Genomic DNA, 24,103 nt, shown 5'->3' on the forward strand with positions numbered 1-24,103 from the left:
TAGCAAGTAAGTCTCTGTAGATTTGGTATGGAGCAGTACAGCACAAATATTCCTTTTAAGTCCAAAGGCAGTACAACCATATTCTCATGACCTCAGAGATGGGGGCGGAGGAAACAACAACAAAAAAACCAACCCACAAACAAACAAAAGAAAAACACAGAACAAAACTCACCACACAAATCAACCACCAACAGTAGTTTTGATACAGTTTAGTTCAAGCAGGAAAGAAAAGCTGTATTACTTCCAGGTTCAACCTAGCTATGTTTTTATACAGGCTGCCTCAGTGCTTCTAGTACTGGTGACACATCACAGGATCGAATCTCAACACCAACAAAATAGCCTTTCCCAAGCACTGAAAAGTTTGCTATCATACACAATACCTCCTTTTCTATACATCAACTCCTGCTGTTTCATAGAAACAGTATGAATTTAATGGTAACGCTTAATCAAGATCAAAGCCTCACTGGGTTGTTACTACCAAAAAGAAAATCAGTTACAAATAACGCTTCTGAACATGTGAAGGTCTCACATACCAATGGAATTAAGAGTCTGGATGAGTACAAGTAAACATCTACAAGCTGTCTGAAGGCTCTTTACACTCACTGGACTGCAGTGGGTTTGGGGGTATTCCTTTTTTTCAGAGAAGTATACCAGAAAAACAAACAAACAAAAACCACCACACCACAACAACAAAGTAAAAGTCCAAGACAGAAAAGAGCTTCTTTCTTGCCTAATATAGATCAGCAGATAAGAGTTTCGCAAACAGAGATAAGAATTAAGCAGAAGGAAGGGACAGGTGAATCTGAAGGCAAGTTCAGCATGGGCCATCCAGGCTGCATTCTTTTTTCTCCACATTACCCTCATCTATACCAAGCAAAAACAGTGTTAATCTCCCAGGCATACCACTGTTATTTTCCAAATTTTAATATTTGGTTTCCTCAGCTTCTATTATTCCTGTCACCCTTTAAGTCATGATTTGAGCTGTCAGACTCCACAGAGCAGCTTTTTTTCCCATGGGATCTTCTGTACTCCTTAGAAGGGGTAAGAGCTCACAGACTCACTGAAATGTATCTCCACCTTTGGAAATGTCATAAAACAGCAAGCCGAATTTTCATTACAGTGACACATATTAGTCCATGCGTTTATAACAGGTTTATATCATAATTCACTTTTGCCAGTTAAGCACCACCTCTTGAATTTTAGTTTCTTATTGCAATAGTTTTCTGAATACCAGAGACTATATGCAGCTGGTTTAAGTGAAGCAACTTCTCACAATACCAGAACAATGGCAATTTGATCACTGTACTTAATGTTAATCCTCTAGTCTCCTTATAAACCTTCCCAACTTTTTAAACTCCCTGCAAACCAGACAATACTATAAGCACTGCCTATTTTGCAAGACAGTACCATAAACAAACATATCACTTATAAAACAAGCACTCAGAAGTGCATACTTTTAAGGTAGAAGCTACAAGCAGTCTTCTGTAATACATTCATGCAAAAAACTACAGCTAGTAACTATCAGAATTTAGGAAACTCAAAATGCAAATATTTCAAAAAACAGCAAGCTATTTCAGAACCTGTGGGAATTCACATTAGTAAGCCTTATAAAAGCTTTCTTTTTCAAGAGAAATACACAAAACCAGTATATGATAATATACTAGAACAGTTGGAAGGAACAGAAAAGCATCAGCTACTTTGTTTCATTTTAATTCATTTCTTATTGTTGTGCAAGAATCTTAGTAAGAGATGCCTGACACAAACTCCCAATGTATTAAGCACGAACAATTAAGATTTGCCAGAAGAGGAACTATGCCAACACCCTTGCAGCAATACTTGCTTTCAACATGTCTTATTTCCAAAGTAGTTCAAGAAATAGATAAAAGCAATACAAGATTCACTTTCAAGACAATATAGGCAAACACACAAATGCACACATCCCCCAAATTTAAACTTAAGACTTCACAATTTGCACTACATCCAAAGAAAAGAGCTCCAAGAACTTGTGCAGACCAACAGTAATGGTGAAAAAACACCAGACACAGGAAAGGTCAAACTCTTCCCTTAAATATGTTATATGCTTCTTTATAAGTACAAATACAGTAATAACATAATTAGGATTTATTTTTTAAATAGTCCCTCAGTGAAGCCAACGTTAAATTTACAGCTTCACAATCCTGTCTGTGATAATAAATAACAGGTAACTCGGACCTTCCTGAAGAACTAAGTTGGAAAAGGCAAGCTGTAAGCACAAGTGCTCTCCTTACCAAACTGTACTTGCTCACACCTTTCACCAGCAGAAGGCATGCTAGAAATGAGCACACACTAAACTAATGGTTTTCTAAATGTCATTTCCACGTTCATTACATTAAGTCTGCCTTCCAACCACAGCACATGAATTACCAGTAACATCCCAGTGACTAGCACAGTAAATTCACTAATATTACTGATTTTTATTCAAGTGAATTAAGTTTGTTCAACTGATTTAAGGTTAAACATGGTCAATAAACACACATTCTAAGTCCATATTACCTGCGCTCCTTCTCCATGGTACAAGCAGTTCACCACATTGTCCAAGAGATTGATATCCAGTTTCTGGTTAAAATCCAGCAGCTGACGAGCTGCATGGTCTGCTAACATTGTCATAATTGCTGGCATAGATTACTGCAAAATAAATTAAAAAATTAAATTAATAAAAAATTATTATTAGATGTAGTTGCAAAGCAAGTGCTTCAACTTAAGCATCTCACTTGAATAAGATGAGCTATGTTAGCAGCACCAGATGACACTGCATACAACAGTCCTTCAATTGTTGACCAAGTAGCAGGACAAACTCTTTCTGAAAAATTCACACATCACTACCCCAATTAAATACATTTCCAGGGTCTTCAGTAGGCGTAACACACAATAACAGCCTGACTAGTCAATAGGCCGCATTATCAGCAAGCTAAAACTTATTTCAAATCAGTTATCAACCCCTACCAGGCCCCAAACATGTGTAAACCAGAAAAGTCTGCTTGAAAGTTGGTAGAAATACCTGGTACAATTACAACCAAAATCCATACTAGCAATCTCAGTTGAATTTTGGGTTTCTGAGGCCAACGTGAACATTTAGAAGAGTTCTAAAAGCTTTTAAACAATTGGTTATGGAAGTGAAATGTGATCTGCGTACATGCTAAGAAATTAGCCAGAGGGCATTTTTCAAATACTTGGGAAAAAAACCTTACCATTAAGTTCATACAGGTAGAAAATTACCACTGAAAGTAAGAATGTTGACTGTTTGAAGGCACTTTGAGAGAACGAAGTAAAGGGGCAGCTAAGTCAGGAGGTTACTCCATGTACTACATTAGATGACTTCAAAGTGAAATAGAATTGTACTGGAGGTTTGAGGTCCCATAAACCCAGAAACACGTGCATTAACTGTTTGTCCTGGACACAGCAGCCTCGATATTATGCAAAGGAAGTCAGGTGGGGTGTGTGTGACTGTGGGTGTAAGATGCTTACCAGTCAGAGGCTGCTACAGGACAAAGGCAACCACAAAAAGTCAGAAAATAAGCCAGGAGGCACAGAACTGTGGATAGTAAATCGCACTCCATCCTTTTTACACCACCCCAATGTCGAAAGCATCTGGTGGAGTTTTTTGCCCTCTTTTCACAGTCACTGTAACAAACATTTCCTACCCTCTCCTCTACAGCAGCTCTCTGCCATTCACCTTCCTTTTCAGAATCTTCTGCAAAGCTACAAATTCCACATAAAACTGCCCACTTGATAAATAGCCAGAAGTCTGGGCAACTGCAAGAGCACTCAAAAAGTTACACTAAAGCTACTGCCACACTCAGAAAGGCAAAACCTGAAACTCTTCCAGAAACAGCCCCCACATGCCCAGCCAACCTCTTTAGAGTTAGCTAGAAATCAGACCTGCTCTTACTGAATAACTTTATGTGCAAGTAAGAATTTCTTTTATGCCTTACTTATTTAAGTCATGCTCAAAAGAGCAAGACAAACCTGTGTCTCAACTCAAGTAATTACTAAGTGAAAGTCCCACAGCAGAACGCAGACAAGGGTAATCTTTTGTTCAGAAATGCGTATCTGCAAGTAGCATCAAGAATTTCTTTTACCTCTACGCAGAAAATATTAACTTCAAAACTCAAACCTTTTAATTGTATTTTGAAGTTAAAAACCTCACTTAGTACTACTACACTAACTTAATCATTTTGAGGGCTCCATCTCAACCTTCAGTCAGCCTTTGTACAACATCTACCTGCAAAAACCGAAGGAAATAACTATCAAGTAGAAACCAAAATAAATTAAAACTAACACTCCACACCTGTCCTTTCCCTCCCCAACTCCTGAAGTTTTCAAAATTGCAATGTTAAGTATAGAAGCAAGAGAAAAAAAACAGCAGGGATGGCTGATTTCATTATTTTGACCCAGGAGGACACCTGAAAATTTCACCTCACAGAGGGGCAGCGCTACTAGAAGGAAATTGCACCAATTGATACGCTCCGCAGCACAGAGCGGTGCATGCTCCCAGGCACACCCCTTTTTGTTCACATCTGGCCTTCGTGGCTCAACTGCGAGCCGGGAAAGCGGTTTTCAAACTACAATATACAGGGTAAATCAGTCGTTCCTCAGGTAGGGCCATTCATTTCAGATCTAAGCCTCTTTCAGTGGTTTTTACACAGCCCTATCAGCACAAACGAGGAGCCACGTGACCACGAGAAGTTATTAACCACATGGAAGCAGAAAGGAAATGTTTTGAATAGGGCCCTTCGCCACTCCCAGCATTATCTTCAAAATGACCTACCCACTCGCAAACTGAAATACAGAAATGGCGGCTTTGTGGTCAATACCAACTCGATTTCCTACCACTAACAATGTACCCACACGAAGCTTACAATATTTGGTTTATGATACTCCTATACTTTTTCCCTGCATCATGCCTGAACCCCACAACAGGTTTAAACTTCAGCTGGAAGAACCATCGGTAATTAATTCTTCAACACTGTCAATAAATGGGGAAATAAAAACAACATTAGAGGAAGAGTTTAAAAATGAAAATGTGAACTACAACATAGCAAGAATCTGACATCTACCGAAGGTCAAAAGAACTGCATTTACAGCACTGTTTACATAGTTATCCCAACTCCCGATGACCCTAGACCTTTCAGTTTTAACACAAGTCAGCTTATGATGATGTACTCGATTCATTTAAGCACGTAGTGCACAGGAATAACGAATTTTATTTGTAGGAAACGTTGAGTATTCAGTGAACCCTGGAGCAGCTTCATCCCAGCTACTTAGAGCTCATTGGGGTCAACGACTGAAAAACAAAAGCCCACCCCGGGAGAGCGGCTCTGCCCCATTCCTAAGCATGCAATTCCGCTCCCGAACGCAAGTGAATTGCCGCCCCACTACCCTCTGCCAGCGAATTAGTTGCATCACTTGTAAATTCCTCCAGCTGCACGACATGAAACGGAGCGCATCGCAAATTCGCAATGAAACCATCCCCTCCCCTCGCTCCTTTCCACACGTGTGCCTGCGGACAAGATTAAATAACACAAACATCGCCCCGGCACCCTCGGAGCGGTCTTTTTCAGCACGGCCGCGCCCGACACGGAGCCTTTTCCCCCGGAATAACTCACACCCACCCAGCGCTGAGGCCTTTCCCCCGCTCCCGCCGCAACGCCGCTGCTTCCCCCGCCAGGGCTCGGGAAGGGAGAGCGGCCTGGGCGGGGGGCGGTGGGGCGGTCGGGGCCCTGCGGAGCGCGGCGGCCCCGCGGCGGCGCAGCCCCTCCCTCCTCCTCCCTCCCTCGCTGGGCTCCAGCCCTGCGCTCTATACAGGGGCCCCCCACGTGATCCAGGCGGACGTTTCAATACTGCTGCACAGACACACAGAAAATATTTCTGGAAACTTCCACTCCTAATAATTTACAGATTATGTCCCTAGTTTTTGCCCGTGCCCGATCCCACACCCCCCTTCCCCCTCAGCCTCCTAACGAGGGGCAGGCCCAGCAGCGGCTCCCCGGGCCCCCTTCCCCGCAGCATCCGCGGCGGGCGGGCTCCAGCCAGGCCCAGGATGCCCGTACCCCGAACCCGACTGCAACACACCCCCCGGCCCGGGGGTTTCTCCCCGGAGCCCATCACGCTTCTCCTTCCACAGCCAAGACTTGGCGCCCTCGGCCGTACCCCCCACACACCTCCCAAGCGCTCTCCCTTTGCCCCCCTCATGGCGACAAGCCCCCGAGGTCACACTCACCTGGGTGTTTCTTACAGCTTCTTCCTTCAAAAAGTAGGGGTGGGTGAGCGAAGTTTCTAACCACACGCCAAAAAAAAAAAAAAAAAAGCCACCAAAAATAACCCTCCCCCCAAAAAAAATACACCCGAAGGGGGGGAAAGTCTAACGCAGCCCCCTCCCTGTCGGGTACGTACGACCGCTGCTCCGCTGCCCGCACTGTCCCCTGGCAAGCGTGCCCCGGCCTCACCGCACCAGGCTGGAGCCTGCGGCCCGCGGGCGGGCGCTCCGCTCGGCGCAACGGCTCCGCGCCTTCCTTCCCCTCAGCCCGCGGGGACGGGCCGCACTTCCCTCCTCTCGCTTGTGGGGGGGTGAACGGGGAACGGCACACGGCTCCGGCCTCCCCAGGCTCTCAGTAGCGGTGCGGGGGGGAAACTTCTACCTTCCTCGTGGCCCTGCTGCCCCAGCTCCGCCTCGGCGGGGCCCTGGCTCTCTCTGCCGCGTCGCTGAGTGTCCAGGCCCGGGCCCGTGCGGGTGGGTCTCTCGCTACTCCTGTTGCTGCCGCCCTCCCCTCAGCCTGGCGGGCGCTCAGTTCATCCCCATTCCCACCCCCCCCCAGGCTCACACTAAACTTTGCCCCCTCAGCTGCGCCGGCGGCTCCCCCCGCGGGCTCCCCTACGAGCAGGTCGCGCACACGGCGGCGGAGGCAGCGGTGGCGGCGGGGACTGAGCGCGGCGCGTCTCCCCCTCCTAATGCCACAGACTCGGAACCGGCTCAAACCGGTTCAGACTGGGAGATTCCATCTCGGTTTAGTTTTCAGCCCATGGCGCCGCGGAGCGTTTGGAAACCTCGGGCCTCCGCCCAGCCGCCGTTCCCATTGGTCCCGAGCCATGCCGCCGCGCAAGCGGCCTCCGCGCTTATTGGCTGGGAGGACTGTCCATCAGCTCTGCGACTCGGAGGGGCGGAGGCAGCGAGCGGCCGCGGGGGGGGGGGATAAGATAGAGGGGATCCGCCCCCTCTCCCGCAGCGTTTTGCGTGCGGCGCGGGGCGGGCCGCTGCTGTCTGATAGGCTGATCTGAGCTGTCACTCAAAGGTGGGCCCGCCCTCAGTTCGCAAACCGCGGGCGTAGGTGTTGCCGCGCTTTGGTTGGCTGGAGGATCGGCGTGACGCGCGTGTTTGAGCGTGCGCAGGGGTGGGGCTGTGGCGGTGTGCGGGCGGCAGCGGCCGTTGGGAGCTGGGGGCTCCTGCCTGAAGGGGAATGGCGGGCGGGAGCTGGTTGTGAGGCCAAGGGCGGTTTGCCTCGCTTGGGAGGGCTTGAGGTGCCTTCCCAGCCGTGTCCTGTGCCCCCTGAGGTGTTGTCTCCGTGGGGGTGCAGCAATGAGCTGGTGGGGGAGTAGTCGCCCTACAGGTGAGGCCCTGTGTGAGGGGTCTGTGTGATAATGGCGGCCTTACCTTACGGGCGTGCTCTGGGGTGGTCAGTGAGGTGGGTGCTGAGCGCATGGATGAGGCACTGGTTTGGTGTCCCGAGGCTAAATGCTCTGCAGTAAAAAGTGGTTAAGAGGAGAAATGGTGAGGAGTGGGGTGTCCCTTACCCAGGTGGTTCGCTTCCCTCCACCAAGGCCTGTGTAGGTTGGAAGGGTCATGTGTGTCCCCCTCCTCTGTGGTGCCTGTATCCATGGGGTATCCAGGTTGCTGCAGCAGCTGTGTTCCTCAGTCTCTCACAGCTGCCTTCTAAGGTGTGTTTCAGACAGGGCTGGTTTGCCCACATATAAGAGAAATCTTGAATTGTGTAAGGAATGCTCACCTACCAGATGTGAATGGGGATGAGCCTAGGGTGATCTGACAGGCATGTCGGTGGTGACGCAAACCCAACAGGTTATGGTTGCGTGTCTCATCTCTAACTGGAGGAGCAGAAGGATGTGCTTACCAACTTGCACACGGCAGAACTTATGCAGTGAAGGTACTCAGTACCTGTATGTGGATTTCTTCAAAACCTTGTCTCCTTTTTGAAATATAGCTGTAGAAAACTTGTAAAAATTAGTAACTTCTATGAGGATGATAATGTTATGAAGCGTTTAAGTATCTTTCTAGAGCAAAGTTTGCAGTTTTCACCACCTAGTGTGAAGCAAAAGTTTCCCTTTGATTATAGTTTTGTGGTAGTGATACACTGTCATTGAAATGTCTTATAGAAAGGATAGTTTAGCTTTGCAGAATGCCATGTGCTCTTGGCGGTATCAGAAGGAATCTTGCTCCTTAGTACCATGAGGTGGAACACCGTGTGTATGGGAGGGATGCTTATGCTTAAGCTCTTTTGCGCAGTTAAAAGAATTAAAAAAAAGTGCTTTTGTGTGTGTCTCCAGCTTGAGACTTCAAAAACCAGTCTGTCCTTTCAGAAATGCTGTCTTTTAGTCACAAAACCAAAGCCTTTTTATATTGTCCTAATCTCTTGCCTGAACTGAAAAACTAAGCCTGCAGTTATTTTTGAGAGATTGGGCAAAATATTCGCTTTTCTGAGATTAAGAGGGGAGGGTGTTGGTGTTGTTTGGGTATTCTGAGGTTTTCATTTTTTGGTTTCAGAGTGGAAGAACAGTCAAGATCTGCAAATCCTAGTACTGGTCTTCTGGAAAGGTCCTGCAAACTACTTGAGAGTATTCAGTGGAATCCATAGAGGTTATTTTTTTTTATATCAGTATTGTTGACCGAACTACTTACACTGTAAACTATAGCAACCTGTAAAATAAAATGGCACTCATATAAATTAATAAACTAGTTTAACAAAAACAATCCCTTTGATTCCTGATTAAGTTATTTAAAATAAAAGTTACAAAAATGAATTGGAAAATGGAGAGGGAAGTAAGATCTGTGTCCCTGTATCGACACGTATAATTTCTTTATCAGTTGTTGTTTTAAGTGGTCTGCCCTGGTAGTTGTCTGAGCTCCTGGCATGTGAAATATAAGCCTCCTGATTACTGTTTTTCATCTGGAGGCTCTAAGAAACTTTTGCTTGAACCTACCGGGATGAGTTCTCCATGGCTTTGTTAAAAACTTGTAGCAGGACTGAATGGAGTGGGTATAGAAATACTGTGCCATGGCATGCTTGGGATAATAATGACCGGGGTGAGACACCATTTGGGAGGGAGAAAAAAATAATCAGGAAAAGGGATTTGCAATCATTCTAGAAGCTATGAATGCTGACATAAAGTTTTCAATAACATTAGAATTATTAGTTCAAGCTGCGTAAATCTTCCTTATTTTTCTACTTTATTATTATCCTTGAAGTTTTTATTCTCTAGAGTTTTTCTACATGAGTGTTGAAATTTTATCAGAGAACATTGGTAACCTTATCAGAACAATTTACTCTCTGCAGCTGGAGTAACTTTCATTTCATTCTGGGTGATAGCTATGTATAGAATATTTTGAGTACTTGCTGGCAATAGTTTAAAGCTTGCCTTTAAATAAAGCATCATGCTTCTTTAAAAATCAATTAGCTTCTACAGAAGAGTTTAGGGTGTTGGTAGGTTGGAGTGGAAGCGAACTCATTCAACAGGTTTATTCACACTGGGAGCTTGCTCCATCATGTTAAATGAGCTAAGCTACTAGCTCTACTCTACTCCTTGAAATTGACATCGCAAAGTACATGCAGTAGTTCAGAACTGGTCTGAAGAATGAAACCCTCTCAGAAGGTTATTTTTCCCCAGTCTATTTGTTTCTTTAGCGGAGGCTGCTATTGAGACCACAGCCCAAAAAAGGAGGACATTTTAGATAATAAATACTACATATTGAGCAATGATGTGTTCCTGTGTTAACAGGCACTTCCTCACTGGTGTAAAGTCACCAAAGAGAAGGTCTGCCTAAATCAATAAACGGATGTTTAGCTTAAAAACATCGGGCTCCCTCTATATAGAAAAATTAGCTTCAGTATAGTTGCTTTCCCTAATACTAATACTGTAGGACATGGGGCATGATCACACAGAAAGTCTCAGCTGATATAAATAAAGATCACCGCTAAGTTACCATTGGGGTGAAGTTTGTATCCTAGCAGAAAGGAATTTGACAGTCCGGGACTGTGCTGTTCCTACTAAATCATAGAAAGGAAGTATAATTGTATATTTTTCAAGTCTTTTGTTAGCTTTCCACCTTCACAGATAGTGTGCGTTCAGCTCTGAAACTACTGGATTGTGCCCAAAAATCTGTATTCCTCCCTGTGATTTTTGTCATCCATTCCTTCTGTGAAATGTAACATTTTAAGGTTAAGCTTCTGTACTGATCACCAAAAGATTTCTAGCAGCATGCAAATCATTACATACTTCAATAAATAATTACCTGTACTTACCCTCATAACTATAGTTCTTGACTACCTTACGAGTTCTAAAAGTGCAGTGGGGATTCCAGTTCCTCGATCTTCATTTTGTGGGTTTGTCTTATGTGGTTTCTTTACATACAGTTCTAGGGTGACTGGGGAAATAACGCTTATATTCAAATACACATTTCTGTTTCAGGCAGAAGCTGAGGAGGTGCAAGACGATGATACCAAATCAGGTCCTGTGTGATGTGTTACTGGAGAAATGGCCATGTAGCTGTGCCACCAGGATAGTCCCAGGTCAGCTGGAGGGGTGGGGGGAGGAGGAGGTGTGATGGAAAGTTGTGTATCATCTGAGCTCACCTTAGTTCAAGAAGGTGTTTGTAGAAGTTTTGTGACGCACGTCAAAACGGCAGAACTAATCCTGGTGTCTCTGTAGCTAATAAGTTCATGAATTGTGAATTATTTTGCTCTTTGTAAATGGAAACTGTGACTTTGATACTTTTTTTGTTTCTTACAAGTTTCTTAAAGCCATCACAACAGGGGGCTGCTTGTTTGTGTTGGTTTTTTTCTTTCTTTTTTTTTTTTTTCTCTTCCTGTACTTAATTCACAGGTCAAATCTCTTGGGGAAATTTTTGCAGCATTTAAGGATTTGAAGAGCTGGAATATGAACACTTGCTTTTTTGTCATGCATAAAAATAACTGCATCCTGTAACATCTCTGTCACGATGGTAACAAAGTGCTTTGTTTAACTCGCCTTGTTTATCTTGCTCTGATGGGTTGGCTTCTGTAAGAATTAATGGATCTGTAGTTTTTGCACGGTGACTTATAATTGAAAATAGCATTGTAGTTGATGGGATTTAATTAGAAAGTGATTCAAATAGAATGGATACACATAGCAAATAGAATGGATACACATAGCAAGCTGTTGATGGGTTAAAAACAGGGCTGTAACTCTAGCACTTAGAATAAACAGTGTCTCTATGTATGTTTTGATGTTCTAGCTAGCCCTGGTGTTCAAAACAAACCATGTAAGAGACCAAAAAGTCAGATTCTTTAACTCCTTCAGCTTGTGCTGAAGCTTCACTTCTGGTTTTTAGTTTTGCTGTTTTGGGGGGGCGGGAGGGAAAACAGGAGGAAAGAGTTAAAATCCTTGAAACTGTTTTGTTAAATGGAATGTTAAACATGCCTGTTTAAGACAGAAGAGTAGATGCAGCTTTTCTTATTTTCATTACCTGTTGGTAATGCACCCGAATGAAATCTGCTTTTAATAAATTGCAATAGTAACAAACACAACAGGGCTTAGTTTTTCAAGTTATTTTGTTAAGTCCTGTGTTTGAGTAGGGGGATAGTTCCTAGCTCTCCTGTAGTACGAAGCAGGATCACTGGCTCTGCTTATCTCAGTTAACATACTTTAATCTTATTTAGAAATGGCCCTCCTATCTTTATGCAAGCTGTGGCTGAATGTGCTGTAGTGTGAGAAAACAGAATACTTGTCTCATCTCTCTCCTGTAAGGAGTTGGGTAAAGGCTGGTTCAGAACCTGAGGGCAGTCATGTAAAAACCAGCTGTTTTAACAGGATGAGTGTATCCAGATCTCAATTTTTCCGACACACATACTATCAGTAGTTGTTGTAAGCTTACGCTTGCTGTTTTGTTACTGCTGTTCTCTCTCTGTTGGCTCCTTTATTAGATGTTCAGTCTGGTATTTAGGCCTTGCTGAAATCAATAGGAAAATTTGCTTGGGTTTCAGGTCAGCAGTGTGCCCTGGTTGTGATAAAGCTAACTGCACACTAGGCTATATCAACAGGAGCGTAACCAGGAAATCAAGTGAAGTGACTATTTGTCTCTACTTGATGCTCATTTGCTGCATCAGGGACACTATGCCTAGTTTTTGGTCCATCAGTACAAGAAAGAGATGGAAAACTCTGCGAGGCCAGCTACCGGGGTGGAGGAGAGACTGAGGGAGCTGGGCTTTTTCAGCCCAGGAAAGAGAGGGGTGAGGGGCGACCTACTAGCAGCCCCCAGTACCTCAGTTGAGTTTACAGGAGTGAGCCTTATTAGGAGCAGGGCAGGACAACAAGAGACCATAGGCATAAATGGCAGTGGGAGGCTCCCACTGGAGATAAGGAGGCTATTTTTCACTGTGAATGCAATTAAGCACAACGGTGCCACAAGCAACTTGATCTGACTTTGGTGTTGATCCTACGTTGAGTGGGAGATTGGACCAGAGATTTCCTAAGGTCCCTTCCAGCCTGAGTGGTTTGAAAAAACTTGAAATTCTGTAGTAGTGTATATAATTTTTCACTAATGTTTTTGTATGTGAAAATGTCGCTTATTTCTGGTCCCTTTGAACACAGTTTAGCTCCTGATGTGATCAGCTTACTCTTGTTTGATATACATCACTAATTTTTATTTTAATAAATACTGTCAATAATGTTATGTGGCCTATGAAGTACAGGCTGAAACGATGAGTTGTCTTGTACCCCACTACTACATATTATATGATGGAGCCATATTGGAGGAGCGCTTACACATCTAATATATTGATCTTTCACATTCATTCAAACCTTTGTTACTTTTTAGTCTCTGAAATTTGGGTGCTCTGAGCTGATTATTTTTGAAGTGTGTATGAATGTATGCCAGTATCACTGACACTACTCCTTAGGCAGGGAAGAAGCATATAACATAAAATTAACCTGGAAATTAATATGTATATTTAACTGTAGTTTTCCTTTGCAAAAGGAAAACTGAAAAGTGTGTGGACGGAATCCCAGGTAATATACAATTACCTCTTTAGAGACTTCAGGCAGCTCTTTTCTACCTTTTCTGAGGAAATCTTAGCTTTCCATGAAAACCATGAACTCAAGCGGGGGAGTGGAAAGTATAGGGCAGAATTAAGTAAATAAGTTTTTTGTGGTCTTTTCTTCGCAAGGGCCTTACATCTTGTGCTAGTTATTCTATTTTGAATGCTTGTCTAATCCCTGCATATACTGTTCATGGGTCATGAGATGGGCCACTGTAGTCCGAGATTGTCACAAAATAAAGATTGTGGATGGGCAAGTAGTGTTTACTAGCTTTCACCCTGAAGCTAGAGAGCTGTGTAGTGCTCTTCCTTCCTTTTATCTTTTATGCAAATAAGTTTTTTACTATTGAAAGCTTTTTCGGGCTTTTAAACACCCTTTTTGCCAGCTTTCTGTAGCAGTTTAGCACATCTTTAGCCGTGGTTAATTTGTCTCCATTGGCTTTTCAGAAGCTGGACTATTTCCTTCAGTGGTGGTATTAGCACTAGGTGGTGTGCACCTAGGAAAGCTGATGTTCTGAAAACAGAGGAGTCATCATACAAATAAGAGAAAAACATCAAGTTGTTGTTGTAATTTCTTTACTGGGTGAAGTAGGATTAGTAAACAGAAAGACCAGGGAAGGGAGAAAAAATACAGCTAAGGGAAATAAGGCAAAGGAAAAGAGAATGCAGGTGTTGAGTGAGGCTGAAGTGAAGGGAATGAGGCATTCAGAGGAAATTGCCAGCTGTAAATTTCCAAGGATGTCTGGGCAACACACAACGAAACCAATCCGTTAACGTCAGGAGTGTCATTGTAAACAGCTTCAGCCTCTGCCTCGTTCTTCAGTGAAGGTCCTTTCCCCAAACCATTCATTTGTGGAGGGTGTGCAATGACTGCAGAGCTTTTACTTTACTGTGCAGTGTCTGTTGCAAAAGCTTCCTCCTGAAAGCAGGGAAGGATGCCTTGTAGTTGCCACTTTCTCATGCAGCTGTCCAGCTTAGGTCTGGGATTATTGACGTGATAGGGCCAGGAAATATGTTTGGCTAGTGAAAGGAATGTAAAGAGCTTGTTCTGTCCTTACACTCTTACTTCATGTCATTCTAGAAATGGCAGAACTGATCCTGCCTAAGCATCCCTTTTCTCATTGAGCATCTGCTGTTGTTTTATGTATGTTTTTTTTTTTTCTTTTGGGGGAGCTTCTAATGTACATCTTTTATTCTTCAGTGACTTTTGTTTGACTGTACCTTTACTGTCTGAGTTTGGCCAAACTGACTTTGCCTTGATTTTAATTCTTGTACGGAAGAAAGGAACTCCTCTGTTTTGACGGATGTCCCAGATCAATGATTTCAGAGAGGCTGTAATGAGAATATTAACAGCGTTTGCAGATGGTCTTGAGTTAGGTGTTACAAACACAGAGTAGGAAGAAATAATACAACATAATTTAAAAATCTTGGAAACAGGAAATTGAATATAACTTGAGAGGAAAAATATAAACTGATGTGTCCCTGTAAAAAATTAGAAGCTCAGTACAAGGGAGAATTTGGAAAATAGTAACAGCTGAGGGAGAAAGCAGAGAGTAAATTAGATATGCCTTTGTTCAGCGACAGGCCAAAGGAAAGGACAATGTAATAAGGGAGAATCTGTGGGCATCACTTTGAATAGCAGCAGGGTAGTGGCTGCCTTAGAGTAATTTTGAGATCACTCATAGAATATTGTAGCTAAGCCTGGGTATGTTGTTATCAGTATATAGTAAACAGATGGGCACAATTTCGCAGATGATCAGTAATTAACACTTAGGAAGAGAGAGTAAAGGTATAAAATATCTATAACATGGCTGAGGAAAAAACAGATGGGGACATATTCATCAATAAACTTCCTAAAGCTGTGAACTGTAAATGCTGTTGGTAAAGATTTGAAGATAATTAAAATAGCTGTGAATTAAACTTAAAACTGGAAAGTAACTTTTCACAGTACGTAGAAATCTGTGAAAAATAGATTCTAAGAGGGAACCAAACAAAACACTAGGAAAAAATGTGTATTACAAGGAAGAAATTCTCCATCTGCAGTCTTTTTAAGATATCATCTCTGTGGTGTTTCACTGATAATGGAACTCTTTGGCTAGCCAAATCTTTCTTGCCATATTTGTGTGAATAGTGCTGATACGAGAATGTGGTCAGAAGGCAAAGGGAAAGATAAGAAACTTTACCCCCTTCCCGCAGTCAAGTCCGTCAAATAAGGGAGTCTACAACATTTTTACTGAAAACCTTTCAAAGGAAGCTCAGTATGTGAATATGTGAGTGAACACAGTGAGAGAGTGCAAAAGGAATATTTATATATAGTAATACTAACTTAAATAAATCTTTATCTAAATCATCTAAGTTCTTCAAGAACTACTAAACTGTAACAAAAGCCATGTTATAATTTCTTGCGAGGAGGTGAACCCAAAGTTTTCACCTTTCTGTTAAACCAGATCTGGTAAGCTTGGAAACATGTACTAGTTCTAAAAGCGGGGGGTTTTTTTCTTATCTGTTTTTGATATTATTTCTTAGCCTTGTTTTTTTGGTCTAACCTATTGCAACTTTTAAAGCACCCTAAGGATTACAGAAACTTAATAGGGTTTGCATTCTAAAATAAAAATCAAACTGTAAAGGTGGTTCAGAAATCTGGGATAAAATAGTCCATAGTGTTCAGTGCTCTCAATGTCATTGGCTTAGAGTATTGATTCCACTCGATAAACTTTTCACAATATTGAAATTGTTAGTTAAGTCCAGTTTCTATTTAAAGTGCAACTGCTAATACTTAATTGTGATAACATATTGGTTTGGGGTATCACCTGCTCTTGTATAGTATTTTTAACTTTTGAGACAATAATCTTTTCTTTCTTAACAACTAAAATAACTTCAGATTGCAATTTAGGAATAGATATACCAAAGATGGATGATGTGTGTTCTATAAATTCTTAGTATTAGTATTTACAAGCCTGGTGAAGCTCTGTGTCCTCTCTATTATTTCAGTGGATATATGATAGGTTTGCCAATCTTTGCTTGGAAACTACAGAGCTTTACACTGTGTTTTTCAATGGTTAAAGGCTGCATAATACTGATTTTCATCTAGGCTAATCTTTTTTGAAGTTATCTCTACTCCTTTGATTTCACCATACATGTATTTTGGTCATTAATCTGATTTAAATTCCCCACAGAGAGGAACGGATATCTCAAAAAACCACTTTATATCCACAGATAACAGTAACACCCCTTCTGGAACAACAGTCAGTCTCTTGGATTCTTCTGTAACTGGGATTGTGGATCACAGAACATGAATGTGGGGATAATAATGCAACTGTTGTAAATGTTCTTTAATAATAATCCATAGATTTTGTGACTGCAAAATTCATAAACATGTCATCATCAGGATAAAATACAGGTTATACCTCCAAGTGGCACTGCTATTTAACTTTGATTTATCTCAGTCCAGTCATTGCATTGTAACTGAGCCTAAATTCTGAACTGCCCCTAGGCAGTTCCACATGTTTTAATGCATTATCTTTACCTTCCATACTGTCATACATACAACTTGGCTATCCTTATGTCTGGATGCTTTCCCATTCTATATTGAATAGCCTGTGAAATTATATTCCCCGGGACTATAGTTCCAAAACCAGTTTCTTGAGCTTGCTCGTTGTGGAAATCAAACCAGTGATTCTTTTTTAATGTTGAAAAAGGAGTAGAAAGAGGAAAGAAGTAGAAACTGAATTGCTATTTAGGCTCTTCTCAGAGACAGGATACTAAGAAAAAATTGCAGAAAAGTGCAGCTTTCAGTTTTAGGCAAATAACACTGTGCTGAAGTGAAAGCTCTGACATTCTTCACAAGTTCTTTGAAGATCAGCTTGTGGCTTCCTAAGTATATCTGCTGTAAATGATTAATGTTTAAGCAATCTTGATCCTTTTTCCCTTGTGAGAATCATCTGGACAGCTTTAGGGAGTATCCCTGCAATCTCTGTTTCTATGTGTCCAGATATCAATAAGCAATTTATTTTGCAGTCATAATAGAATGAGAAACTTGTCATCCCAGACTAAAAAGGAGACAGAGCAAAATCATCTTCCTGCAAAGCAAGTGGAAGTGGTGTGGGTCTGAGAGTGCTGGAAATTTCCTGCTCTAAATGAACAGCAGGTTATAGGGTGTCAGTGCCTCAGTGGGTGGACAATTACCTATGGTGATACCTAATGACCAGGTACATCTCTACAAGAAGGAAAAGATACAAAGTTTGACAAGCAAAAGCTTGCCATTGGTTTAGGGTGATCTGTGGAGAGTTCGTGTCCTTCAAAGAATAAATTAGAAGGAGACACCGTGTGAACCTGGTGCTACGTGTGGTTAGTGGTACTGTAACAGAAAGTGCCGCAAATTCCTTTTGTGACAGAGATCACTACGCTTCCAGAGGGGTGTCAGTGACAACTTCAATGTCAAAAACCTTCGCTCCTTCCTGTAAGAATGCATTTTGTTAAAATATAGATGGGCAACTTGTTCAAGTTGATGGACAGGCCTTTCATAATTTCATCTTTTTTATGGGACTGCGAGAAAGATGTCTGGATGTGTTTTCTTACCAGGGAATTAGATTTCAATAGTTTGGGAAATGTCTTAAGAGCTGCCTGCACAGGGAAGAGTGGTAATTAGAAGCATGTGTTCTCCTGTAGATGTTCCAGCGAACTGTCTGGATCAGAATGAAAGCCTAGATTAACACAGTGTGATGGTGGGGTACAGATGTAAACCTGGTGTGCCTCAAACCATTTTAATCTCATTGCAGACTTCGTTGAAGATTTTTGTGTTCACAGGGTTTGTAGGTTGATTCTTGTTTCCCCTCTCAGGATTTTATATGAAGATTACTTTTTCTGACTAACTGTTTTACAAGTTATTTCTGTGGAGTGAATTTTTATAATGTAAAACTAAAATACTGCCATTTTTGACTCCAACTATAGGAAGGAAATACAATATGATTCAGCTAAGTTTTACTTAACAGCAATTAGCTTTAAACCCAAATTTATCTGATGAATCCTAGATTGTAGATAGAAAAGGACTTAGGTTTCTGAATCTTAGTATCAAGTTGCATGTCAGCGTACAACCTGCAAAACTGAAAGAAGATTTCTAGGACAATGTACATGAAATAAAATTACACTTTTCATTTGCTAAGTCTTTCACTCTTTCTTTGTTTAAAATTGCTTGCTTTAAGATTGCAGGGAGCTAGAAAGTTATTTTATGTGAAGTGTTTCAGATGAACAAGCTTGTGGTTATGGCGAAGAGCTTCTATACTGATTTTTTTTTTTTTAATAAGGGAATTCTATGAGTTTGATAAAATACTCCATAAAATCTGTGATTAAAAAGTAAAGATACCTCCTCTTGCAGCAGAGATGTACATCCCAGCTTAATAATTTCCCTCGTGAAAATAAGTTGCATATAATGTTAATGTGTCTATTATATTAGATTCTTAAACCTAAAGGCTACAAAAGCAATCTGCTTGTGATACTGAATAGATCACTCAAGTATGATCAATAATCCATTAGCAAGAATCTCTGTTGCATGTAGCACTTACCACTAACAAGGTTTTTTTATCCTTTCCAGCTGTGAAATGATACAGAGAAGTAGTCCAGAAGGTTAAATTGTGGAGGAGGCCAACATAGCACCAAAAATAGTTTAATAGAGAGGTACTTAGCAGAAACCACATCTAAAGCAAATTTATTTTTAATACAAAAATATGTCACGTAATCCTACCTGTCTCTCCTGTCCAGTTCAGAAGCACAGCAAGGAACACTCCCTCAGTAAATAGTGTAGTATCAGGGCCATGAATACAGCAAAATTTCTTTACAAATATTTATTACACCTAATTCCCCTGGACAGTATGAAATGGATCCTTCTGTAGCAGTACATAATGAGAAATAATTGAAAAAGTACTTCAGAATTTTTAACTGAGAGTGACTAGCAGAACATAGAGCTTTGGTGTGGCTCTTTTTGATCAGATAACTTGGTGAATTGGTGACTACAAGTTTTACTTAGTGGTAGTTTGGGATGATCACTTTACTGTCATTTGGAATAGTGATTTAAAGTCAAATTCTATTTTTACTGGTATGAGGAGTTGCACTACTTCCTTATGCACAGGAGGAAGCATAGGAAAAGGAAATCTCCCTGTAGGTATTGCTGGGTTTGGCATAATCTAAAATAAATTTAATGGCTTTAGCTTTTCTAGACTGAGAAATTAACTTTGAAAGCAAAACAACAATGGAGGAATTCATGATATTTTTTTAAAAAGCCACACATTGTCCTATCTTATTCAGAGCAGAATTTTTCTAACAACCAAATTCTATGAGAATCTGTTTTTCAAAGTTATGTAATAAAAATAATTGTCAAATCTATTATGATCGTCTAGACTACACACAAAAGGGGCACTCAAGGGAAATCGTGGAGATTTTCTCATGGAAATAGATAATGGAATGACTAAAATATTTCATCTATTTTAAATTGGTATTATAATCTATAACCTTTCAGAATAGTTTAGTTGCTTTCTTGGAAAAAAAAAAAATGGATACGGTAAATTGTTCTAGAGAAAAATGTTCTATTGTTAGCCCCACTCTGCTGGGTTAGTGATAAGAGCTTGTAAAAGCCCTGTGTTATTTCATAAGTAGTCCAGAAGCGAAGCTTTTCTTCTCTCTAGTATGTGTGCTTGTCCTATGTGACATAGATAAATAGTTTGTCTCAGAAGCACAAACCAAGCTATCCCGTTTATCTGCAACAAAATGAGTCTATTTTCTGAAATCCTGAGCGGAACAGATTTTCCAAGTGGGAAACAAAGACATCTCCCAGGTTGATCCTTACAAGAGGGGCCTGGAGAGAGAATTTGTTTGAATCCTCCCAGCCCGACACTACATCTTCCTCTGCCTCCTGACCCCATGTGGAATAAGGTGCATGTAAGGCAAACTCTCCAGAATCAGGTGAGAAACTTCTATTAAGAACTTTTCACTGTGCAGCACAGCAGTAATTTCTGAGCCAGGGACCACTGCAGGTACAAACTGGGTCTCAGGGGTGATAAGAATTTGTCTGTAGGTGCTGGTATTTGGGTCACAAGCTTGATGAAAGGGAAGAACACAACCCATATGGTTTGGGAATGAAAGCTGTGAAATGTTACAGTAGCAGGGTCATCCCTTGTGACTTCTGGTAATTAGGTAAAATTTGCTGATTAATGAGGCCAGTTTCACATTTGCTTTAAGACAGCATTGAAATCTAACCTGACAAAGTGATTAGTTTTAACCTGGATATGGATTACTGTGGCTGTAAAGAAAAATACCTTTTTTTTTCACAATAGGAATGGGTTCATAGCTGGGACTAAGTGGGAAGGGAAGGTGCCAGAACTTTGCCTTTCAGCAGCAGTACAGGTTTATACTGATGTCAAGTATATATAAAACCATAACTCAAGACTGCGAAAAATTAAGGGGGAAATAAGACAATGAAATGTATCCTCTTGGTTGTGAAGTTTTTTATCTTACTCCAATTCTTACTTTACCCAGACACTTAGATCTTCTGTGTACCTGCCTGTTTGGGTTAGATGAGGACCTGAGGTGAACAGCCATCTGATGAGGTAGTGATGTTTCATACTGACCTAATTGTATGTGTCAAATTTAATACAATGTAACTCCTCTCAAAAGTATACAACTAAAAAGCCAAGTTACATACAAATAAAGTAATTTCAAATGCACAAGGAGTTTTCAATTTAAATAAAAATTCAAGTCAAGATTCAAATCTTTTGACTTCAAGGGAAGTAATTTTTTATTTCTACAATGCATTGTCTGATATATTCTACTTTGGGCAACACTATTGTTTAAAAATTCATCAGTAGATGAAAATGATTAAGAGCCTGGATTGATGGCATAAAGATTAAACCATATAGGTAAATATTGCTGGTCTATGGGATAATTATATAATTGGTACAGATACCAGCCATGGAGTGCTATTTGTTTTGTGTAGTCCACAAGGGGTGACTAGAACAGTGGTAGCACTAAGAAGGCCAATAGGAAATAGTTCTTGTGTATAGAATATAGAATGTATCTCAAGGCATGTGATGGGAAACTTCATTGCTTGAAAATGTGAATATTAATACAGCAGAAACTATGAAGGGGACAGTTCTGTACAGTATTTAGTAATTTTCTCCTATTTTTTTCCTTAGTGAAATTGATCTTTTTTTTTTTTGGTCAGTTCCACCGATCTTGTAAGTAGAGCGTAAGTTGGCACTTCAAGTATTTCTTATTGTAATAAGAGGAAGGAACAGGGAAAGCAATGGAAAACTGGCTTTCCAGTAGCTGGACAACTAACAGATTCTGGGTGCAGCTCAGTGATCATCAGAAATGTGATGACTGTGTGAGAAATGACACAAACGTGTGGTGCTAAGGGAGGCTGGAGGTCAGGGATCCAGGGACTCCACTCCAGGCAGGCACAGCAGGGGCCGGGGCTGAGCTCAGTCTTACCTGCAGCTCAGAATAGGACTAGGGGCTTCAGCCTAAGCTTAAATGGGCCAGTGGGCAGAGCATGGGGATGGGGGTCTTAAATGAGGCTGTTTAAGGCAATTAAGGCCTATTGATACACTCAGGGTCCAAACAGACTTTTCTAGGTAGCTTTTATTAGAGGAGTTGCTTTCTGTATAAGCGGGGGAAAAACCTACTTTCCTTCCTGGATTTTTAGCCGCTTTAATTTTCATCTCAGAATTGCTCCCTGTTAGACATTAAACAGTACTGATTGCTGCTCTCAATAAGAACACCTGAACAGCATATTTTTCTATAAAGTGTACTCTTTCTATTAATTGAGGTTAATTGTAGTTTTGCAATAGCTACCCACAGGAGGAAAAGAAAAAAAAGTCTTTCTACCAATGAGCTGTAACTTCTATTTATATTTTTTTACTATGATGGGAAGACTTGAAAATCAGCATATCACCATAATATTCGGAGAGAAGCTGCCAAGGCTCCAAAAGAGCAGGTTTTATTCTTTTGTTTGTCTTGCTTTTTTGGATATTATATCCAACATTTATCAATTGAGTTAAATAATTTTGTATTTCTGCTCATTGTTCTGAGACAATATTTGTCGCTGTGGCAGGAGTTGCTAAAATACTTAAGTATTGTTTCCCTTCCTTGACAAGAGAAAAAACCCTCTAGTTTACAATCACTCTTTGAATAGTAGTCCCTGACCCAGGGAAGCTACTTTCAGCAACAATAAATGCTGTGTCTTTTGTCCCTTCAGAAAATAAAATTGAGGACTTTGGAAAGTTTTTGGAACTTGCTGCTGACCAATCTGCAAACTCAATATCCCTCCAAAGTCTTCTCAGAGACCCATACTAATGTAGTCACCTAAAATAGCTTTTGTTTACTAGCTTAGCTTTGTAATGCAGTTCATATTTCCTTTGTTAATATGGAGATTTTTACTGAAGTTTTGGGAGGATAGTAGTTACAGTACTTGTGCTGGAAGGAAACTTTCCACCAAACGTTAATATATAGCATTTTTGTAGCCTGGAGGGGGCTGTTCAGCCAGGTTTAGAAGGAAATAGCCAATAACAAGGGTATTTTACTGTTCACCTTGGATAAATCAGTCTGCTCCATCATCTTGTATCTAAAACACATGTGCCTCTAATCATCGTTTTTCTTTTTGTCAGCCAGTGCTTGGTGCTTTCCATCTCCGCAATACTCATTGTCAAAGAGCAATTTCACTTGTTGATCCTCCTCCTGTCTCCTGCTGAGGTAGTCTTCTTGGCCGCTTTCTGATCCAGCGCTTTCCCTCTTCTTTAGAGATCGCAGGATTTCAACTTTGAACAAATCTTTTCCCATTTCCCTCCTTGTGTTGTTTAAAAAAACCCCAAAATTTCAGGCTTTTGGAGGTGGACCTACCTTTAGATTACTACTGATGCAAAATTGCAAATTACTCTTTGAAATAAAAGGTTAGTATTTGTACACTAGTGTTACGTATGTTGCCATTTTACAGTTCAGGACTCTGTCATCGGTGTTAGGGTGCTGTGCTGTGAAATTGCAAGCCTGTCCTGTAAATTTGGGTTTATAATCACAGTGTAGGCTTAGCAAAGGCATTACTATATCCTAAGGGTTTAAATTAAGGAGAAATCCACTGAATCTTCTTGTCCCAGAAGCTGGAGGGAGATCAGATTAGGTGAGAACTAATCTGGTGAGAGTGAGATCTAAAATCTAAATCTAAAAGAATGAGATCTACTGTCACACTTGAAGTGACACTGATACTACCAGAGCTTGAAAAACAGTTTTCCCCCAGCTGCTTTTGCACCAGGATTTCTCAGTAGCTGTGACAAGTTTGTCCATGCTTCAGTCCTTTTCTGTGCTTATATGGGCATCCTTCATGAGATACAAGGATATTCTTTTGATGCAGAAATATCCAATGCTACCACTTTTATTTTAGCTGACTCCTGAAGTTATCTACTTTGTATTTTTTGTTGTTGTTTGTGCTCTGCTTTCTGTCAACATCAGGAAATCATCCCTGAGAGGTTGCCTTGTTAGAAGAAAAACCTTAATGCTGGATAATTATTCTACTTCTTTAGAGAGAACACTGACAATTTACTCAGTCTGGAAACAAATTTATCGTATCTTGAGGGCAAGTACAGTGACCGTTGTCTGTTTCCACCATAAAGGGCTATCAGTACTGTTACGTGTCAGTTAAAGACATTACTAATCCCTGTGACTACTTTTTTCAGAACTGCCGACTAAGCTTTTTCTATGATCATTCTCTAATCCATTTAAAT

The 24,103-nt window shown here is 41.1% G+C and overlaps 1 protein-coding gene and 1 long non-coding RNA gene across 6 annotated transcripts in view; one reads left to right on the top strand and one right to left on the bottom strand.

Annotated features, from left to right (window-relative positions):
• The window catches only part of XPO1 (exportin 1), a 37,290-nt gene extending 30,441 nt beyond the window's left edge, over positions 1–6,849 (bottom strand). Inside the window, exons 1-3 of one of the 4 annotated variants that reach the window (XM_071805659.1) lie at positions 6,678–6,849; positions 6,260–6,279; positions 2,533–2,664 (exon numbers count right to left, since the gene is read on the bottom strand). In XM_071805659.1, coding sequence (XP_071661760.1) covers positions 2,533–2,658 — 126 coding nt within the window. In that variant the 5' untranslated portion in view covers positions 2,659–2,664; positions 6,260–6,279; positions 6,678–6,849. Of the gene's footprint in view, positions 1–2,532; positions 2,665–5,651; positions 5,673–6,259 lie in introns of those variants that run through there. The other 3 variants (XM_065833176.2, XM_065833175.2, XM_065833178.2) reach the window with 3 other exon arrangements.
• Positions 6,850–7,446: 597 nt separating this feature from the next.
• Positions 7,447–24,103, top strand: part of LOC136099312 (uncharacterized) — a 69,673-nt gene continuing 53,016 nt past the window's right edge. For both annotated transcript variants that reach the window (XR_011738061.1, XR_010651071.2), the window contains exons 1-3: positions 7,447–7,643; positions 8,813–8,905; positions 10,735–10,835. This is a non-coding gene — a long non-coding RNA (uncharacterized lncRNA). The remainder of the gene's footprint in view (positions 7,644–8,812; positions 8,906–10,734; positions 10,836–24,103) is intronic.

The sequence above is a fragment of the Patagioenas fasciata genome, chromosome 3 (genome assembly GCF_037038585.1).
Source record: "Patagioenas fasciata isolate bPatFas1 chromosome 3, bPatFas1.hap1, whole genome shotgun sequence".
NCBI classification, from domain to species: domain Eukaryota; kingdom Metazoa; phylum Chordata; class Aves; order Columbiformes; family Columbidae; genus Patagioenas; species Patagioenas fasciata.